Source organism: Dendrobates tinctorius, unplaced genomic scaffold (assembly GCF_039654945.1).
Source record: "Dendrobates tinctorius isolate UK_male_01 unplaced genomic scaffold, ASM3965494v1 ptg000093l, whole genome shotgun sequence".
Classification (NCBI taxonomy): Eukaryota; Metazoa; Chordata; class Amphibia; order Anura; family Dendrobatidae; genus Dendrobates; species Dendrobates tinctorius.
Window position 1 is genome coordinate 21,953,435 of NW_027361761.1, and position 18,586 is coordinate 21,972,020.

General features: G+C 41.5%; 1 protein-coding gene across 3 annotated transcripts in view; it reads right to left on the reverse strand.

Annotated features, from left to right (window-relative positions):
- Positions 1-18,586, reverse strand: part of CLIC5 (chloride intracellular channel 5) — a 158,574-nt gene that overhangs the window by 79,169 nt on the left and 60,819 nt on the right. Inside the window, exon 1 of one of the 3 annotated variants that reach the window (XM_073586538.1) lies at positions 6,963-7,302. The exons of the other annotated variants lie outside the window; for them this stretch is intronic. Coding sequence (XP_073442639.1) covers positions 6,963-7,019 — 57 coding nt within the window. The 5' untranslated portion in view covers positions 7,020-7,302. Of the gene's footprint in view, positions 1-6,962; positions 7,303-18,586 lie in introns of those variants that run through there. 3 annotated transcript variants of the gene reach the window in all.

Below are 18,586 nucleotides of genomic sequence, written 5' to 3' on the forward strand. Positions count from 1 at the left end.
ATTCAGATGCAGTTGAGGTTCAGACTTTCAGCTTTCATTTGAGGGTATCCACATTAAAATTGGATGAAGGGTTTAGGAGTTTCAGCTCCTTAACATGTGCCACCCTGTTTATAAAGGGACCAAAAGTAATTGGACAGATTAAATAATTGTAAATAAAATGTTCATTTCTAGTACTTGGTTGAAAACTCTTTGTTGGCAATGACTGCCTGAAGTCTTGAACTCATGGACACCACCAGACGCTGTGTTTCCTCTTTTTTGATGCTCTGCCAGGCCTTCACTGTGGTGGTTTTCAGTTGCTGTTTGTTTGTGGGCCTTTCTGTCTGAAGTTTAGTCTTTAACAAGTGAAATGCATGCTCAATTGGGTTGAGATCAGGTGACTGACTTGGCCATTCAAGAATATTCCACTTCTTTGCTTTAATAAACTCCTGGGTTGCTTTGGCTTTATGTTTTGGGTCATTGTCCATCTGTAGTATGAAATGACGACCAATCAGTTTGGCTGCATTTGGCCGGATCTGAGCACACAGTATGGCTCTGAATACCTCAGGATTCATTCGGCTGCTTCTGTCCTGTGTCACATCATCAATAAACACTAATGACCCAGTGCCACTGGCAGCCATGCATGCCCAAGCCATCACACTGCCTCCGCCGTGTCTTACAGATGATGTGGTATGCTTTGGATCATGAGCTGTACCACGCCTTCACCATACTTTTCTAGTTCCATCATTCTGGTAGAGGTTGATCTTGGTTTCATCTGTCCAAAGAATGTTCTTCCAGAACTGTGCTGGCTTTTTTAGATGTTATTTTAGCAAAGTCCAGTCTAGCCTTTTTATTCTTGATGCTTATGAGTGGCTTGCACCGTGCAGTGAACCCTCTGTATTTACTTTCATGCAGTCTTCTTTTTATGGTAGATTTGGATATTGATACGCCTACCGCCTGGAGAGTGTTGGTCACTTGGTTGGCTGTTGTGAAGGGCTTTCTCTTCACCATGGAGATTATTCTGCGATCATCCACCACTGTTGTCTTCCGTGGACGCCCAGGTCTTTTTGCATTGATGAGTTCACCAGTGCTTGCTTTCTTTCTCAGGATGTACCAAACTGTACATTTTGCCACTCCTAATGTTGTAGCAATTTCTCGGATGGGTTTTTTCTGTTTTTGCAGCTTAAGGATGGCTTGTTTCACCTGCATGGAGAGCTCCTTTGACCGAATGTTTCCTTCACAGCAAAACCTTCCAAATGCAAGCATCACACCTCAAATCAACTCCAGGCTTTTCATCTGTTTAATTGAGAATGACATAACGAAGGGATTGCCCACACTTGTCCATGAAATAGCCTTGGAGTCAATTGTCCAATTACTTTTGGTCCCTTTATAAACAGGGTGGCACATGTTAAGGAGCTGAAACTCCTAAACCCTTCATCCAATTTTAATGTGGATACCCTCAAATGAAAGCTGAAAGTCTGAACTTCACCTGCATCTGAATTGTTTTGTTTAAAATTCATTGTGGTAATGTCTAGAACCAAAATTAGAAAAATGTTGTCTCTGTCCAAACATATATGGACCTAACTGTATATGAGGGCGCAGAAGTGTCCATTATTAATTAATAGAGGCTCATAGGGGGCCAACACTGATATACGGCGGCACATAAGGAGCATTATTAATACACTGGGGCATTATTATTATATGGAGGCACACAGGGATCATTATTAATGCAGTGGAGAAAATAAGTATTTGATACACTGCTTGTTCTGCAAGTTTTCCCTCCTACAGAGAATGGAGCAGTCTGTAATTTTTATCGTAGGTACACTTCACCTGTGAGAGACAGATTCTTTAAAAAAAAATTCTAGAAAATCACATTGTATGATTTTTACACAGTTAAATTGCATTTTATTGCATTAAATAAGTATTTAATCACCGACCAACTAGCGAGAATTCTGGCTCTCACAGACCTGTTAGTTTTTCTGTAAGAAGCCTCCTATTCTGCACTCATTACCTGTATTAATTGCACCTGTTAGATCTCATTACCTGTATAAAAGACACCTGTCCACACAATCAATCACACTCCAACCTCTCCACCATGGCCAAGACCAAAGAGCTGTCTAAAGGATACCAGGGGCAAAATTGTAGACCTGCACAAGGCTGGGATGGGCTACAGGACAATAGGCAAGAAGCTTGGTGAGAAGGCAACAATTATTAGAAAATGGAACAGTGTCCCATCCATGAAGCATGGTGGGGAAACATCGTACTTTGGGGGGTGTTTTTCTGCAAAGGGGACAGACAACTGCACAATACCAAAGGAAGGATGGATGGGGTCTTGTATCGTGAGATTTTGGCCAACAACTTCCTTCCCTCACTTCTTAGACGGGTTGTGGCTGGGTCTTCCAGCATGATACTGACCCGAAACACACAGCCAAGGCAACTAAGGAGTGGCTCCATAAGAAGCATTTCAAGGTCCTGGAGTGACCTAGCCAGTCTCCAGACCTGAACCCAATTAAAAATCTTTGGAGGGAGCTGAAACTCAATGTTGCCCAGCGACAGCCCCGAAACCTGAATGATCTGGATAAGATCTGTATGGAGGAGGGGGCCAAAATCCCTGCTGCAGTGTCTGCAAACTTGGTCAAGAACTACAGGACACGTCTGACCTCTGTAATTGCAAATAAAGGTTTCTGTACCAAATATTAAGTTCTGTTTTCCTATTGTATCAAATATTTCATGCAATAAAATGAAAATTAACAATGTAAGAATCATACAATGTGATTTTCTGGATTTTATTTTTAGATTCTGGTATCTCACAGGTGAGGTGTACCTACGATAAAAATTACAGACCTCTCCATTCTTTGTATGTGTGAAAATTTGCAAACTTGGCAGTGTGTCAAATACTTATTTTCCCCACTGTATATGGAGGCACATAAGGACCATTATTAATATATGGAGGCACATAGGCGGCAGTGTCACTGGGACATTTGAACAATACGGTGGGCCCGTAGTACTCTAGTTACGACCCTGTGTGGGGTCTCATTACAAGTGACACCTATAACTATGTCAACAAGGATATGAAATATCTCTCCATGATCCATGCAAATACAGAGATTTGGCTGCAGACACGGTCAGGTTCCCCTGCCGGTCTGGAGCTGATCTCTGCACCTGCATAACATGTGGAGGTGCAGTATTTCCTGTTGTTGGTTCAGACATAGTGCACAAGGTACAGGACCGTGAATAATGAGCGTGAGCTGGAAAAGTCACCGGATGTTATTAGCCTCAGTATGGAGAGGATACAAGTGTCTAAATCGATTCTCCTGCCCATTATTTTGCAGTCACAATGGTCAATAGGGAAGGTTTATAGGAGGTGCAGAGGATACAGTCGGTTCAGGGCCCTGGAGCCTGAGGGAGTGCAAAAGATCCCACCGTCCAGGGAACATGGTGGAGGAGAACCAGTGATACACACATATTTTTGCCATTAAATCACATCCAACAATTTAAAAACAAGTCATGTGTTATTATTACTCTGTTGTTCTGAATTCCTGTATCTAATGTGGACGGAGATCATTCTGCAGCCTCAGCGGAGAACACCGGCAAACAGGCAAACTGGGCAGCTGCAAAGGGCACCAGAAAAAGCAACGGCTCTTTATGGTAAACCGCGCATCATGTGACTTCCGAATCACACCAATAGTTCCAGAACTTCTCATTATAATATTATAAAATGTGGGGAAAATACTTTTGAAGGAGTTATTAAGTTTAAGAGAAACACTTTAATAAAGGGGGTTAATAAAACAAAGGGAGAGAAGTGGAATCAGGACCCTCATCTACTACCCATAAATGTATCCCGATACAAAGAGCACCTGACGTGCATTACACAAACAGACTATTGATTTTATGTCAATTGTTTAATGTTTTTTTCCACCTTTGGGTGGCGCTCAATTACAATTGAGCACGATAAATCCTGTTCAGGACTCTCATCTATTATCGAGACACATAAAGTGCATCACTTGATCAGGAGGACCCAACTCATCCATCCATTACATAGCCAGTTAATGAGAATTTGAACAGTGTAATAAATCATTTCCCCTGTGTCGGTACCGATGGGAAACCCTTACTGCCGGAAATCCCCACCGATCACTACAGATCACTAAGATTCCCAGCAGTGGAAAATCCCATCATTACTGGAGTATGAACTCCTACAAAGCCAAAAAATAAGGCCAAATGCATCCAAGCTGGGAATCCAATGCCACAGTGGAAACCACTAGACTCACTTGGACTCTAACAGGAGGAATGTTACGCACAGTAGGTGGTTGAAGAACCTTTGGTGCAGTACTAAAATAACACATAGCGTACTGTGGCTTTTTTTTTTAGATATGATACTGCCCATGTGGAGGGTTCACTTCTGTTTTTTCTCCGTCTTCAGCCACAATGGGATACAAACGGTGGTATTATGTAAAGCAATTCACATGAAGGAGATAGGAAAACAACCTCAGGGGTTTAGCTACCAATCATGTAAATAACTCAGTCCCCTCCCCCAAAAAATGTAATTAGCCAGTGTACAATGGCGCCATTACAGGCATATCTGGACCATTCAAGAATGAACCCAAATAGTATGTGCGGACTTGGAAGCCGAGAGGAGTAACTGTAGGGGACGCTGGGTCGCATCGGGGCCGTGGAGACTGTGTATGTCACCAGTTTACGACAGAGAGGAGCCAGAAGACTGCAGTGTCTGATTTCTCCAACTCCTGCACTGATTAGAATCACTTCAAATTAAACAGTGTAAGTTTATTTTAGCAGTGCAGGGGTTAATCTGCTCATTTGAGAGCTCCTGGTAGCTTTCCTGCCTTAAGACTCTCACCTGTGCACTGTTAGCCACTCCTATATAGACTAGGTCCTGGAAAGCACTCATTGTCAGAGTTAGCTTATGCTGCATGGCTGGAAGTTGTTGGTGGCTGATAGAGAAGGCATTTGGTGGATTTATCAGTGACTGTTGCTAGGTTTTGAGTGTGTTTTAATTCCCCTTCTTCTACTTTGGTTTTACCCCATTCTCCACTACTCGGTGCATTCCTCTATTGTTTGTGTGAGTATATTTGTATATTAGGTATTTTTCATTACCCCTGTTCGTATTACCTGGTTAGTCTGGTTGGTGTATTATGGTACACTACTACTCTCCTCTTCCCTGTGTGGGGGAAGGGTACAGACTGAGGGCGTATTTAGGAGCTAAGGCAAGGTACGTGACCCCGGCATCTTCACCATTAGAAGTAATCCGGGGAACAGGGCGAGCTAGGGCACCCCTAGCATTAGGGACAGAGAAGGTGCCCCAGGTCCCAAGACAACAGAATCGTGACAGTGGGACCCAAAATGTTCCTCTGCCCTTAGACATAACTTAACCTCTCTGCACCTGAAGCTCTTATATCTGTCCAAAAAGCAACCCGGCCGACCTCACCTGCGGCAAAAGTCACGCAGAATTCATAATTTGCAGTAATTTTGTGAGCTTTTGAAATTGCCCACCAAGATGGGTGACCATGGACCAAAGAAAATGCAAGTGCCACATTTCTACCAAAGTAGTAAGCTAAGCAGGGCGATTCAACAGGACAGTCACATGATGTGATTCGCTCTACATGACTCGTGTCTGGCTGGGGTAACCTGACCGCACACGTTTCATAGGAGACGTTTCATCACTGCCCTCCGAACAGCAGGGGCAGACAGCACCGATACGGTCACCAGACGATTCTGACCACATAATTAGGGTTGTCCCACAGGGTAGGTGATAAGCTGCTGATTGCTGGATGTCCTCTTGGTTGGACCTCCACAGATCACAAAGATGGCAGTGTGCATGTTCGGCTGCCATTCCTAATAGTTGGCATAGTTCTCAAAATCATAGGGGTCAGAGCAACAGAGTACCGAACTATCAGACTTTCTGGATTATTGGATGCCGGACTATAAGAATTTAAGTCTTAATTAATTGTTTATCATATAGATGGATAAGTGATAAATTAACAGTGGGAATAACCCTCCTTTATATAGGAATGTTGCTATTTCGGCTTCTATCAAAATCCTATTGGCGTCAGTATAAAGGAACTTTACAGTAAGAATAATAATATTAATAATAATGTAATCACTGATATAAACTATAAGATTGTTTTTTTTGTAATAATAGTGATTGTACCAGTAGATGTAGCAGCACATTATTGAGTTATTTGTGAATCATTTTTATTAGTATTATTACATTATCATATTGTGATATATATTTTTATTATAATTATTTTTAGTATCATTGCATTAATTTGTGTCAATAACAACAATAATTATTATTATTATAAATTTTTAATGATAACACAAAATATTAATGCAATAATAAAATTAAAAATAATTACAATGAAAAGCACGACTAATATGATAATCCAATAATATTAATGATATTGATAATAATAAAATTGATAATAAAAATAATAGCACAAATACTTGGTATTCTTGTTATTTTTTTTATTATTATTATTATATTTATTTCTAACAAATTATATAAATTGTAATTTTTGTCATTACTATTTTATTACATACTATTTTACATTATATTATTTTGTGATGATATTAGATGTAAAATAATAATAATAATAATAATAATAATAAATTGCATCAAAATAAAATGCAAATTGAGTAGCCAAATTAAAAAGGTGTAAAAAAAAAAAAAAAAAAAAAAAGCAAAGTATGCAAACACACATCCAGTATATGCAGGCCACCTGAAAACAATAGCTGCCCCCCCATCTCCCATTGTCTCAGCCTAGACTCTTAGGTCTTACTTATAATTAAAATTCCTAACAAGTCTAGAAACAAAGCAGAACTCGGCACATACGAAAGGACGACAAAACTAAACACAACACAAAAATAGCTAAAATAAAATAAAAAGTGCCTAGGCCACTAAAATAAGGGGAATCTTGTACTTTTTCCCAGTGGGTATGATACAACCTACGGAGCCAGTAAGGACTTACCTTTACAAAGAGTTCAATTTCTGGGTCCTTCTCTCCATTAGGAGTGCTATTGGACATTTTGGTCAAATTTATGGTCTTTTTTAGAATTTTTTTTCGCAGTAAAGTAAAAATAAAAAATAAATTAAAAAAAAAAAAAAGAGAAATTAATAAAAAAAAAAAATAAAAATAAAATAAAACCACTAAAGCCTTAGCAATAAGTTAGCCCCTAACTAGGTGAGACTTAGGAGGCATCTTCTGGTTTGGAGGTCAGTAGAATTGTTTGCAGGAGAATGAGCAGTCATGATCAGAGAGCAACAAGTCCCCAGCTGGATACTGTATCCTCATGTGTCAGTGATCAGTTCACACTGACAGCCCAAAATAGCCCAGAGCAGAGGAGAGGAGTGGCCCAGGCTTCCTCCCTGCACAGGGTGCACAGCAGCTCCTCCTCCCTGACACTCCCAGGCTCACTCTGGGCTGCAAGTACAAACTGTTGCCCAATTACTAATTATTTACATATCTTGCACATAAATATTTACAATGATTAAAATCATTAACAAAAAATTGCAGAGCATGAAGTCAAAAAGTTTTATTACAATTTTTGGCAAAGTTGTAAAAAAAATTCTGATAAAGTATTTTCAGACTGATGGGATGTCTTTGCATCATGAAAACTATGGCAAGGTCCAGCAAAACGCAGAGATGAGCAATATTTATGGCAACATAATTAGTTATAAATTGATTTTTTTTAAAATTAATACCGCTACAATACATTAATTGTAGACGTGCGCCATAGGGGGATTATGCTGCAAATGAAGAGATATCTGCAAAATGGAAATGATATAGGGTGGATTCTGCCCCTACTGCGAACCATACAAAATGAGCGGGCACTGATGAGTGCAGCAGCTCAGGTGTTTATTATGAGGTTCTGCAGCAGCTGAAGTGAAGTGTGTATTATGTTGTTCTGCAGCAGCTGAGGTATATTGTGAGGTTCTGCAACAGCTGAGGTGTATACTGAGGTTCTGCAGCAGGTGAGGTGTATTATGATGTTTTGCAGCAGCTGAGGTATATTATGAGGTTCTGCAGCAGCTGAGATGTATTATGAGGTTCTGCAGCTGAGGTGTATAATGAGGTTTTGTAGCAGCTGTGGTGTATTTTGAGGTTCTGCAGCAGCTGAGGTGTATTATGAGGTTTTGTAGCAGCTGTGGTGTATTTTGAGGTTCTGCAGCAGCTGTGGTGTATTTTGAGGTTCTGCAGCAGCTGAGGTGTATTATGAGGTCCTGCAGAAGCTGAGGTGTATTATGAGGTTCTGCAGCTGAGGTGTATTATGAGGTTCTGCAGCAGCTGAGGTGTATTATGAGGTCCTGCAGAAGCTGAGGTGTATTATGAGGTTCTGCAGCAGCTGAGGTGTATAATGAGGATCTGCAGCAGCTGAGGTGCATTATGAGGTTCTGCAGCAGCTGTGGTGTATTTTGAGGTTCTGCAGCAGCTGAGGTGTATTATGAAGTTTTGCAGAAGGTGAGGTGTATTTTGAGGTTCTGCAGCAGCTGAGGTGTATAATGAGGATCTGCAGCAGCTGAGGTGTATAATGAGGATCTGCAGCAGATGAGGTGTATTATGAGGTTCTGCAGCTGAGGTGTATCATGAGGCTCTGCAGCAGCTGTGGTGTATTTTGAGGTTCTGCAGCAGCTGAGGTGTATAATGAGGATCTGCAGCAGCTGAGGTGTATTATGAGGTTCTGCAGCTGAGGTGTATTATGAGGTTCTGCAGCAGCTGAGGTGTATAATGAGGATCTGCAGCAGCTGAGGTGATTTATGAGGTTCTGCAGCAGCTGTGGTGTATTTTGAGGTTCTGCAGCAGCTGAGGTGCATCATGAGGTTCTGCAGCAGCTGAGGTGTATCATGAGGTTCTGCAGCAGCTGAGGTGTATAATACGGTTCTGCAGCAGCTGAGGTGTATTTTGAGGTTCTGCAGCAGCTGAGGTGTATAATGCGGTTCTACAGCAGCTGAGGTATATTATGAGGTTCTGCAGCAGCTGAGGTGTATAATGCGGTTCTGCAGCAGCTGAGGTATATTATGAGGTTGTGCAGTAACTGAGGTGGTTTATGAGGTTCTGCAGCAGCTGAGGTGTATTTTGAGGTTCTGCAGCAGCTGAGGTGTATAATGAGGATCTGCAGCAGCTGAGGTGTATTATGAGGTTCTGCAGCTGAGGTGCATCATGAGGTTCTGCATCAGCTGAGGTGTATCATGAGGTTCTGCAGCAGCTGAGGTGTATAATACGGTTCTGCAGCAGCTGAGGTGTATTTTGAGGTTCTGCAGCAGCTGAGGTGTATAATGCGGTGTCTACAGCAGCTGAGGTATATTATGAGGTTCTGCAGCAGCTGAGGTGTATAATGTGGTTCTGCAGCAGCTGAGGTATATTATGAGGTTGTGCAGTAACTGAGGTGGTTTATGAGGTTCTGCAGCAGCTGAGGTGTATTTTGAGGTTCTGCAGCAGCTGAGGTGTATAATGAGGATCTGCAGCAGCTGAGGTGATTTATGAGGTTCTGCAGCAGCTGTGGTGTATTTTGAAGTTCTGCAGCAGCGGAGGTGTATCATGAGGTTCTGCAGCAGCTGAGGTGTATCATGAGGTTCTGCAGCAGCTGAGGTGTATTATGAGGTTCTGCAGCTGAGGTGTATTTTGAGGTTCTGCAGCAGCTGAGGTGTATAATGAGGATCTGCAGCAGCTGAGGTGATTTATGAGGTTCTGCAGCAGCTGTGGTGTATTTTGAGGTTCTGCAGCAGCTGAGGTGCATCATGAGGTTCTGCAGCAGCTGAGGTGTATCATGAGGTTCTGCAGCAGCTGAGGTGTATAATACGGTTCTGCAGCAGCTGAGGTGTATTTTGAGGTTCTGCAGCAGCTGAGGTGTATAATGCGGTTCTACAGCAGCTGAGGTATATTATGAGGTTCTGCAGCAGCTGAGGTGTATAATGCGGTTCTGCAGCAGCTGAGGTATATTATGAGGTTGTGCAGTAACTGAGGTGGTTTATGAGGTTCTGCAGCAGCTGAGGTGTATTTTGAGGTTCTGCAGCAGCTGAGGTGTATAATGAGGATCTGCAGCAGCTGAGGTGATTTATGAGGTTCTGCAGCAGCTGTGGTGTATTTTGAAGTTCTGCAGCAGCGGAGGTGTATCATGAGGTTCTGCAGCAGCTGAGGTGTATCATGAGGTTCTGCAGCAGCTGAGGTGTATAAGGCGGTTCTTCAGCAGTTGAGGTGTATTATGAGGTTCTGCAGCAGCTGAGGTGTATCATGAGGTTCTGCAGCAGCTGTGGTGTATAATACGGTTCTTCAGCAGTTGAGGTGTATTATGAGGTTCTGCAGCAGCTGAGGTATATTATGAGGTTCTGCAGCAGCTGAGGTGTATAATGCGGTTCTGCAGCAGCTGAGGTATATTATGAGGTTGTGCAGTAACTGAGGTGGTTTATGAGGTTCTGCAGCAGCTGAGGTGTATTTTGAGATTCTGCAGCAGCTGAGGTGTATAATGAGGATCTGCAGCAGCTGAGGTGTATCATGAGGTTGTGCATTAACTGAGGTGATTTATGAGGTTCTGCAGCAGCTGTGGTGTATTTTGAGGTTCTGCAGCAGCTGAGGTGTATCATGAGGTTCTGCAGCAGCTGAGGTGTATAATACGGTTCTTCAGCAGTTGAGGTGTATTATGAGGTTCTGCAGCAGCTGAGGTGTATCATGAGGTTCTGCAGCAGCTGAGGTGTATCATGAGGTTCTGCAGCAGCTGAGGTGTATAATACGGTTCTTCAGCAGTTGAGGTGTATTATGAGGTTCTGCAGCAGCTGAGGTGTATCATGAGGTTCTGCAGCAGCTGAGGTGTATCATGAGGTTCTGCAGCAGCTGAGGTGTATAATACGGTTCTTCAGCAGTTGAGGTGTATCATGAGGTTCTGCAGCAGCTGAGGTGTATAATACGGTTCTTCAGCAGCTGAGGTGTATTATGAGGTTCTGCAGCAGCTGAGGTGTATTTTGTGTAGTACAGCACCTCGCGGTCATAGGACTGACACATTGAGATTTTAGGAAGAACACGTTGCGGCTTTTGCAGGGGAACCATGAAATTCTCCCCGGCTGCGGCTCATTCCTGCAGTGGCAGAATGCTGAGCACAGTTGTCAGGAATCTTTAGGCCGGGGTCACACTAACCAGCGCAAAATACGGTCAGTAGTTTACATGCGTAATACGGATGAATGGCCCCTAAACAGTGCTCCGTATGTCATCCGTAAGCAAGGTGTGGTCGCGTATTTTGCGCATGTCAGCATCCGTATGTAATCCGTATGACGAGATTTTCTCGCAGGCTTGCAAAATGGACATATAATGGAGCCCTATGACAGGGTTTCTAACAGAAACCAAAGAATAGATATAGACACATAGAATACATATATATATATGTATTCTATGTGTACAGTATATATCTATTCTTTCATTTCTTTATTAAACCTGTCAGTGTGAGTTTACTGTATCGCGCACTGAATTGCCGGCTTTGCTAAAAGACACCGGGTGCGTATTTCTCGCAAGTCACATGTGTGGTCCGTGTGTAATCCGTATTTTTTGCGCACCCATAGACTTGCATTGGCGTATTACGGGCGTAGTACGCTGACAATCGCAGCATGCTGCCATTGGCACGGAGCGTAGAATACGGAGGAGAAATATACGGCTGGTGCGAGGGACCACATAGAGAATCATTGGTCCGTGTGTAATGCGGGCTTTTAGTGCCTCTCACTCTCCCGTACTCCTCGCCAGTGTGACCCCGGCCTACTGACCTGTCCGTTTCTTATGAGGAGACTTTAGTGACAGCCAGTCATTTCCTGACCGTTCACCATGTGGAGTGTTCTGTGGATTAATGATTGTCTATAAGGCGTACGGCTGTATAACGAGGTGTGCGTCTACGTGTACCGGACACTTCCTCTAATCCGCAGCACTGGGTACAGAACAGAGTGTGACGACTCTGGATGACTGAACCGCCCAGGAAAAGTGTAGATGCTTCAACAGGGGCGAGGACGGCCCACATGCTGACAGCTGGCACCGCTGTCCTGGCCATGTATCGGGCGGTATACAGATGGCATCAGGGCCAGTTTTAAGCAAAGTGGGGCCCTGAGCAAAAGTTTAAAATGCTCACATATTGCACCATCACACAGAAACATTTCAGATGTATTTAAATTTGCTGATCTCAGGCCGTTAATCGACAATATTGAAGTCTTTTGATCCTTATTTCCCGGCCTCTTTACATCAACTGAGGAAAAATGTTGGGGACAGAACAATCACTAGCAGATAAATATGTCCACATACAGTATCATGTTATCAGCAGCATGTCTGCCTCATAGTCCTCCAAATAGTATAATGTACTCCCCATATAGTATATATCATATCATGCACTCCCCATATAGTATAATGCACTCCCCATATAGTATATATAGTATAATGCACTCCCCATATAGTACATATAGTATAATGCACTCCCCATATAGTACATATAGTATAATGCACTCCTCATATAGTATATATAGTATAATGCACTCCCCATATAGTACATATAGTATAATGCACTCCCCATATAGTACATATAGTATAATGCACTCCTCATATAGTACATATAGTATAATGCACTCATATAGTACATATAGTATAATGCACTCCCCATATAGTATATATCATATAATGCACTCCCCATATAGTATATATAGTACAATACACTCCCCATATAGTATATATAGTATAATGCACTCCCCATATAGTATATATCATATAATGCACTCCCCATATAGTATATATAGTATAATGTACTCCCCATATAGTATAATGCACTCCCCATATAGTATATATCATATAATGCACTCCCCATATAGTATATATAGTACAATACACTCCCCATATAGTATATATAGTACAATGCACTCCCCATATAGTACAATACACTCCCCATATAGTATATGTAGTATAATGCACTCCCCATATAGTATATATCGTATAATGCACTCCCCATATAGTACATAGAGTATAATGCACTCCCCATATAGTACATATCATATAATGCACTCCCCATATAGTACATATAGTATAATGAACTCCCCATATAGTACAATACACTCCCCATATAGTATATATCGTATAATGCACTCCCCATATAGTACATATAGTAGAATGCACTCCCCATATAGTACATATAGTATAATGCACTCCCCATATAGTATATATAGTATAATGCACTCCCCATATAGTACATATAGTATAATGCACTCCTCATATAGTATATATAGTATAATGCACTCCCCATATAGTATATGTCATATAATGCACTCCCCATATAGTATATATAGTATAATGCACTCCCCATATAGTATAATGCACTCCCCATATAGTATATATCATATAATGCACTCCCCATATAGTATATATAGTACAATACACTCCCCATATAGTATATATAGTACAATGCACTCCCCATATAGTACAATACACTCCCCATATAGTATATGTAGTATAATGCACTCCCCATATAGTATATATCATATAATGCACTCCCCATATAGTACATAGAGTATGATGCACTCCCCATATAGTACATATCATATAATGCACTCCCCATATAGTACATATAGTATAATGAACTCCCCATATAGTACAATACACTCCCCATATAGTATATATCGTATAATGCACTCCCCATATAGTACATATAGTATAATGCACTCCCCATATAGTACATATAGTATAATGCACTCCCCATATAGTATATATAGTATAATGCACTCCCCATATAGTACATATAGTATAATGCACTCCTCATATAGTATATATAGTATAATGCACTCCCCATATAGTACATATAGTATAATGCACTCCCCATATAGTATATATAGTATAATATACTCCCCATATAGTATATATAGTATAATGCACTCCCCATAGAGTAAATTATAGTATAATTTACTCCTCATATAGTACATATAGTATAATGCACTCATATAGTACATATAGTATAATGCACTCCCCATATAGTATATATCATATAATGCACTCCCCATATAGTATATATAGTACAATACACTCCCCATATAGTATAATGCACTCCCCATATAGTATATATCATATAATGCACTCCCCATATAGTATATATAGTATAATGTACTCCCCATATAGTATAATGCACTCCCCATATAGTATATATCATATAATGCACTCCCCATATAGTATATATAGTACAATACACTCCCCATATAGTATATATAGTACAATGCACTCCCCATATAGTACAATACACTCCCCATATAGTATATGTAGTATAATGCACTCCCCATATAGTATATATCGTATAATGCACTCCCCATATAGTACATAGAGTATGATGCACTCCCCATATAGTACATATCATATAATGCACTCCCCATATAGTACATATAGTATAATGAACTCCCCATATAGTACAATACACTCCCCATATAGTATATATCGTATAATGCACTCCCCATATAGTACATATAGTAGAATGCACTCCCCATATAGTACATATAGTATAATGCACTCCCCATATAGTATATATAGTATAATGCACTCCCCATATAGTACATATAGTATAATGCACTCCTCATATAGTATATATAGTATAATGCACTCCCCATATAGTACATATAGTATAATGCACTCCTCATATAGTATATATAGTATAATGCACTCCCCATATAGTACATATAGTATAATGCACTCCCCATATAGTATATATAGTATAATATACTCCCCATATAGTATATATAGTATAATGCACTCCCCATATAGTACATATAGTATAATGCACTCCTCATATAGTACATAGAGTATAATGCACTCCCCATATAGTATATATCGTATAATGCACTCCCCATATAGTACATAGAGTATAATGCACTCCCTATAAAGTACATATAGTATAATGCACTTCTCATATAGTACATAGAGTATAATGCACTCCCCATATAGTATAATGTACGCCCATATAGTACAATGCACTCCCCATATAGTACAATGCACTCATCATATAGTCCATAGAGTATAATGCACTCCCCATATAGTATAATGCACTCCCCCATATAGTACATAGAGTAGAATGCACTCCCCATATAGTACATATAGTATAATGCACTCCCCACATATGACATAATAATAATAATCTTTATTTTTATATAGCGCTAACATATTCCGCAGCGCTTTACATTTTGCACACATTATCATCACTGTCCCCGATGAGGCTCACAATCTAAATTCCCTATCAGTATATGTCTTGTACACTTGGAGAACCCGGAGGAAACCCATGCAGACAGGGGGAGAACATACAAACTCTTTGCAGATGTTGTCCTTGGTGGGATTCGAACCCAGGACTCCAGCGCTGCAAGGCTGCAATGCTAACCACTGAGCCACCGCGCCGCCCATTGTACATATAGTACAATGCACTCCCCATATAGTATATATAGTATAATGCACTCCTCATATAGTACATAGAGTATAATGCACTCCCCATATAGTACATAGAGTATAATGCACTACTCATATAGTACATAGAGTACAATACACTCCCCATATAGTATATATAGATTCAATTCAATTCAAATAAGCTTTATTGGCAGGACTAAATACACATTAGTTTTGCCAAAGCAAGTGTACAAAGGGAATAGAGATAGGGACTGTAGGGATGTTGGGTAGGGACTGTAGGAAAGGTGGGTGGGGGCAGATCCAGGATGGGGGCTATAGAAGTGCATGGCATAAGGAAAGGTGGATGGGGGCATGGGGCAGATCCAGGATGGGGGCTATAGAAATCCATGGCATTGGGAAGTGGATGGGGGGATGGGGAAGATCCAGGGTGGGGGCTATAGAAGTCCATGGCATAGGGAAAGTGGATGGAGGGATGGGGCAGATCCAGGACGGGGCTATAGAAGTCCATGGCATAGGGAAGGTGGATGGGGGGATGGGGGCAGATCCAGGATGGGGCTATAGAAGTCCATGGCATAGGGAAGGTGGATGGGGGGCATGGGGCAGATCCAGGGTGGGGCTATATAAGTCCATGGCATAGGGAAGGTGGATGGGGGGCATGGGGCAGATCCAGGGTGTGGGCTATAGAAGTCCATGGCATATCATAGTTCTCTTTCTCGCAGTCTATGACATTCACTCACATAGTGCGCTGCTATCTCCACTGCTCTCTCTTCTTCCCCCAGCAGGATATATGTTTTCTCTTCCTCCTTCATGGTGGTGAAATCTGGGAAGAGATGTGAGAGTCTCATGAAGTGAGTGTCCCTCACTGCTGAGTATTTGGAGCAGTGTAGCAGGAAGTGGGTCTCATCCTCCAGGGCCTCCTGGTCACAGTGTTGGCACAGTCTTTCCTCCCTGGACTTGTAGCTCTGCCTGTGTCGGCCGGATTCGATGGCCAGACTGTGGGCACTGAGTCTATACCGGCTCAGGATCTCGCAGTCTCTGGGGTCCGGGAGTTTCTCTAGGTACGGGGCCAGTCTGTAGTCTCTCTGTAGACTCCGGTACATGGTCAGTTTCTGTGAGCTGATGATGTAGTTCTTCCAGTCACTTACGTACATCTCCTGGCCTTCGTCTACCATCTTCCTGATTCCGGCTTTTGTCAGGTTGCTGTGATTGGTGCTCTGGTCATGTTGGGTTTGGGTGGGCTGTTCCGAGGATCCTGGTTTTTCTGTTTCACCTACATGTGTCAGGGCTTTATGGTGATGGGAGCTTGGATTGCTCCTACGTAGGTGAGCCCGGAATGACATTGCGCTCTTTAGAACCATTAGGTGTAGAGGGAATCTGCCCAGCTCGGCCCGGCAAGCACTGTTGGAGGTACTCCGATGGACTTGGAGAAGGTGCTTGCAGAATTCCAGGTGGAATATTTCTGTTGGGCTGGAATCCCACCTTGACCAGTCTGGGTAGGTGTGAGGACCCCAGACTTCGTTGCCATACAGGAGGATTGGGGCGATGATAGAGTCGAAGATTTTTAACCAGACCCTCACTGGTGGCTTCAGATGGTAGAGTTTCCTTCGGATGGCATAAAAGGTTTTGCAGGCCCTTATATACTATATGGGGAGTGTATTGTACTATATATACTATATGGGGAGTACATTATACTATATGTACTATATGGGGAGTGCATTATACTATATACAGTTGTGGACAAAAGTATTGACACCCCTGCAATTCTGTCAGATAATACTCAGTTTCTTCCTGAAAATGATTGCAAACACAAATTCTTTGGTATTATTATCTTCATTTAATTTGTCTTAAATGAAAAAACACAAAAAGAATTGTCCTAAAGCCAAATTGGATATAATTCCACACCAAACACAAAAAAGAGGGTGGACAAAAGTATTGGCACTGTTCGAAAAATCATGTGATGCGTCTCTAATTTGTGTAATTAACAGCACCTGTAACTTACCTGTGGCACCTAACAGCTTCTTTGAATTTGAATTTGTATAATACACTCCCCATATAGTACATAGAGTATAATGCACTCCTCATATAGTATATATAGTATAATGCACTTCCCATATAGTACATATACTATGAAGCACTCTCCATATGGTATATATGCTGAAGATCATTTTTAATAACATTGGCTGGATGTTTGGGGTTGTTGTCCTGCTGCAATATTATTTTCGAGTCAGACGCCTGCCTGATGGTATTACATGATGGATAAGTATCTTCCTCTATTTCTCAGCATTGAGGACACCATTAATCCTGACCAAATCCCTAACTCTATTTGATGAAATGCAGCCTCAAATTTTCCGGACCCTTCGCTGGGCCTCACTATTCCTGCAGACCCTCATTTTTGTGTGGCTCTCCAGTTCTTTGACAACAAATTGCCTTCTTTTACAACCAAATATTTCACATTTGGCTCATCTGTACAGAACACCTGCTGCCATTTTTCTGCACCCCAGTTCCTACGTTTTTGCACATACTTGAGTAATTTTGCCTTGTTTCCATGTTGTAGGCCTGTTTTTCCCCTGTATTCTTTCATGAAGACCACTTCTGGCAAGACCACTCCAAACAGTAGATTGATGTAGTTGGATCCCACTGGTTGCTGTCAGTTCTGAGCTGATGGCACTGCTGGACATCTTCCAATTTTGAAGGGAAGGAAGTGTGATGCGTCTTTCATCTGCTGTACTGTTTCCTTGATCAAACTCTGCGTCTGTGGTCCTCATTGTTGTCCATTCCCACACTTGCCTAAAATGTTTGCATGGTGTTGTATATTTTCTGCGGCACTATCACTTTTTTTTTAGTAGATACAGGGGACATTATTATTATTTGTGAGGGACTCCAGGGGGCATTATTAGTTTTGGTGGCACATTGAGGGGGCATTTTTACTCTTTGGGGGCACTTGAGGCATTATTCATTGTTAAGGGAGACATTACTAATTTTTAGGGACAGTCATGGGAAAATATTAATTGCTAAGCGGGCACTTAAGGGGCATAATTACCCTATATGGGGCACAGAGAGTATTATAGTCGTCAAAGGGACACTCAGGGGGCACTAATATTTTTGGGACAGAGATGTGTGTGATTATTGCAAGGTTACTTTCTAGGACATAGACGGATACAAAATAATAATAATAATAATAATTTTTAAGATAATTTAAACAGTGACAT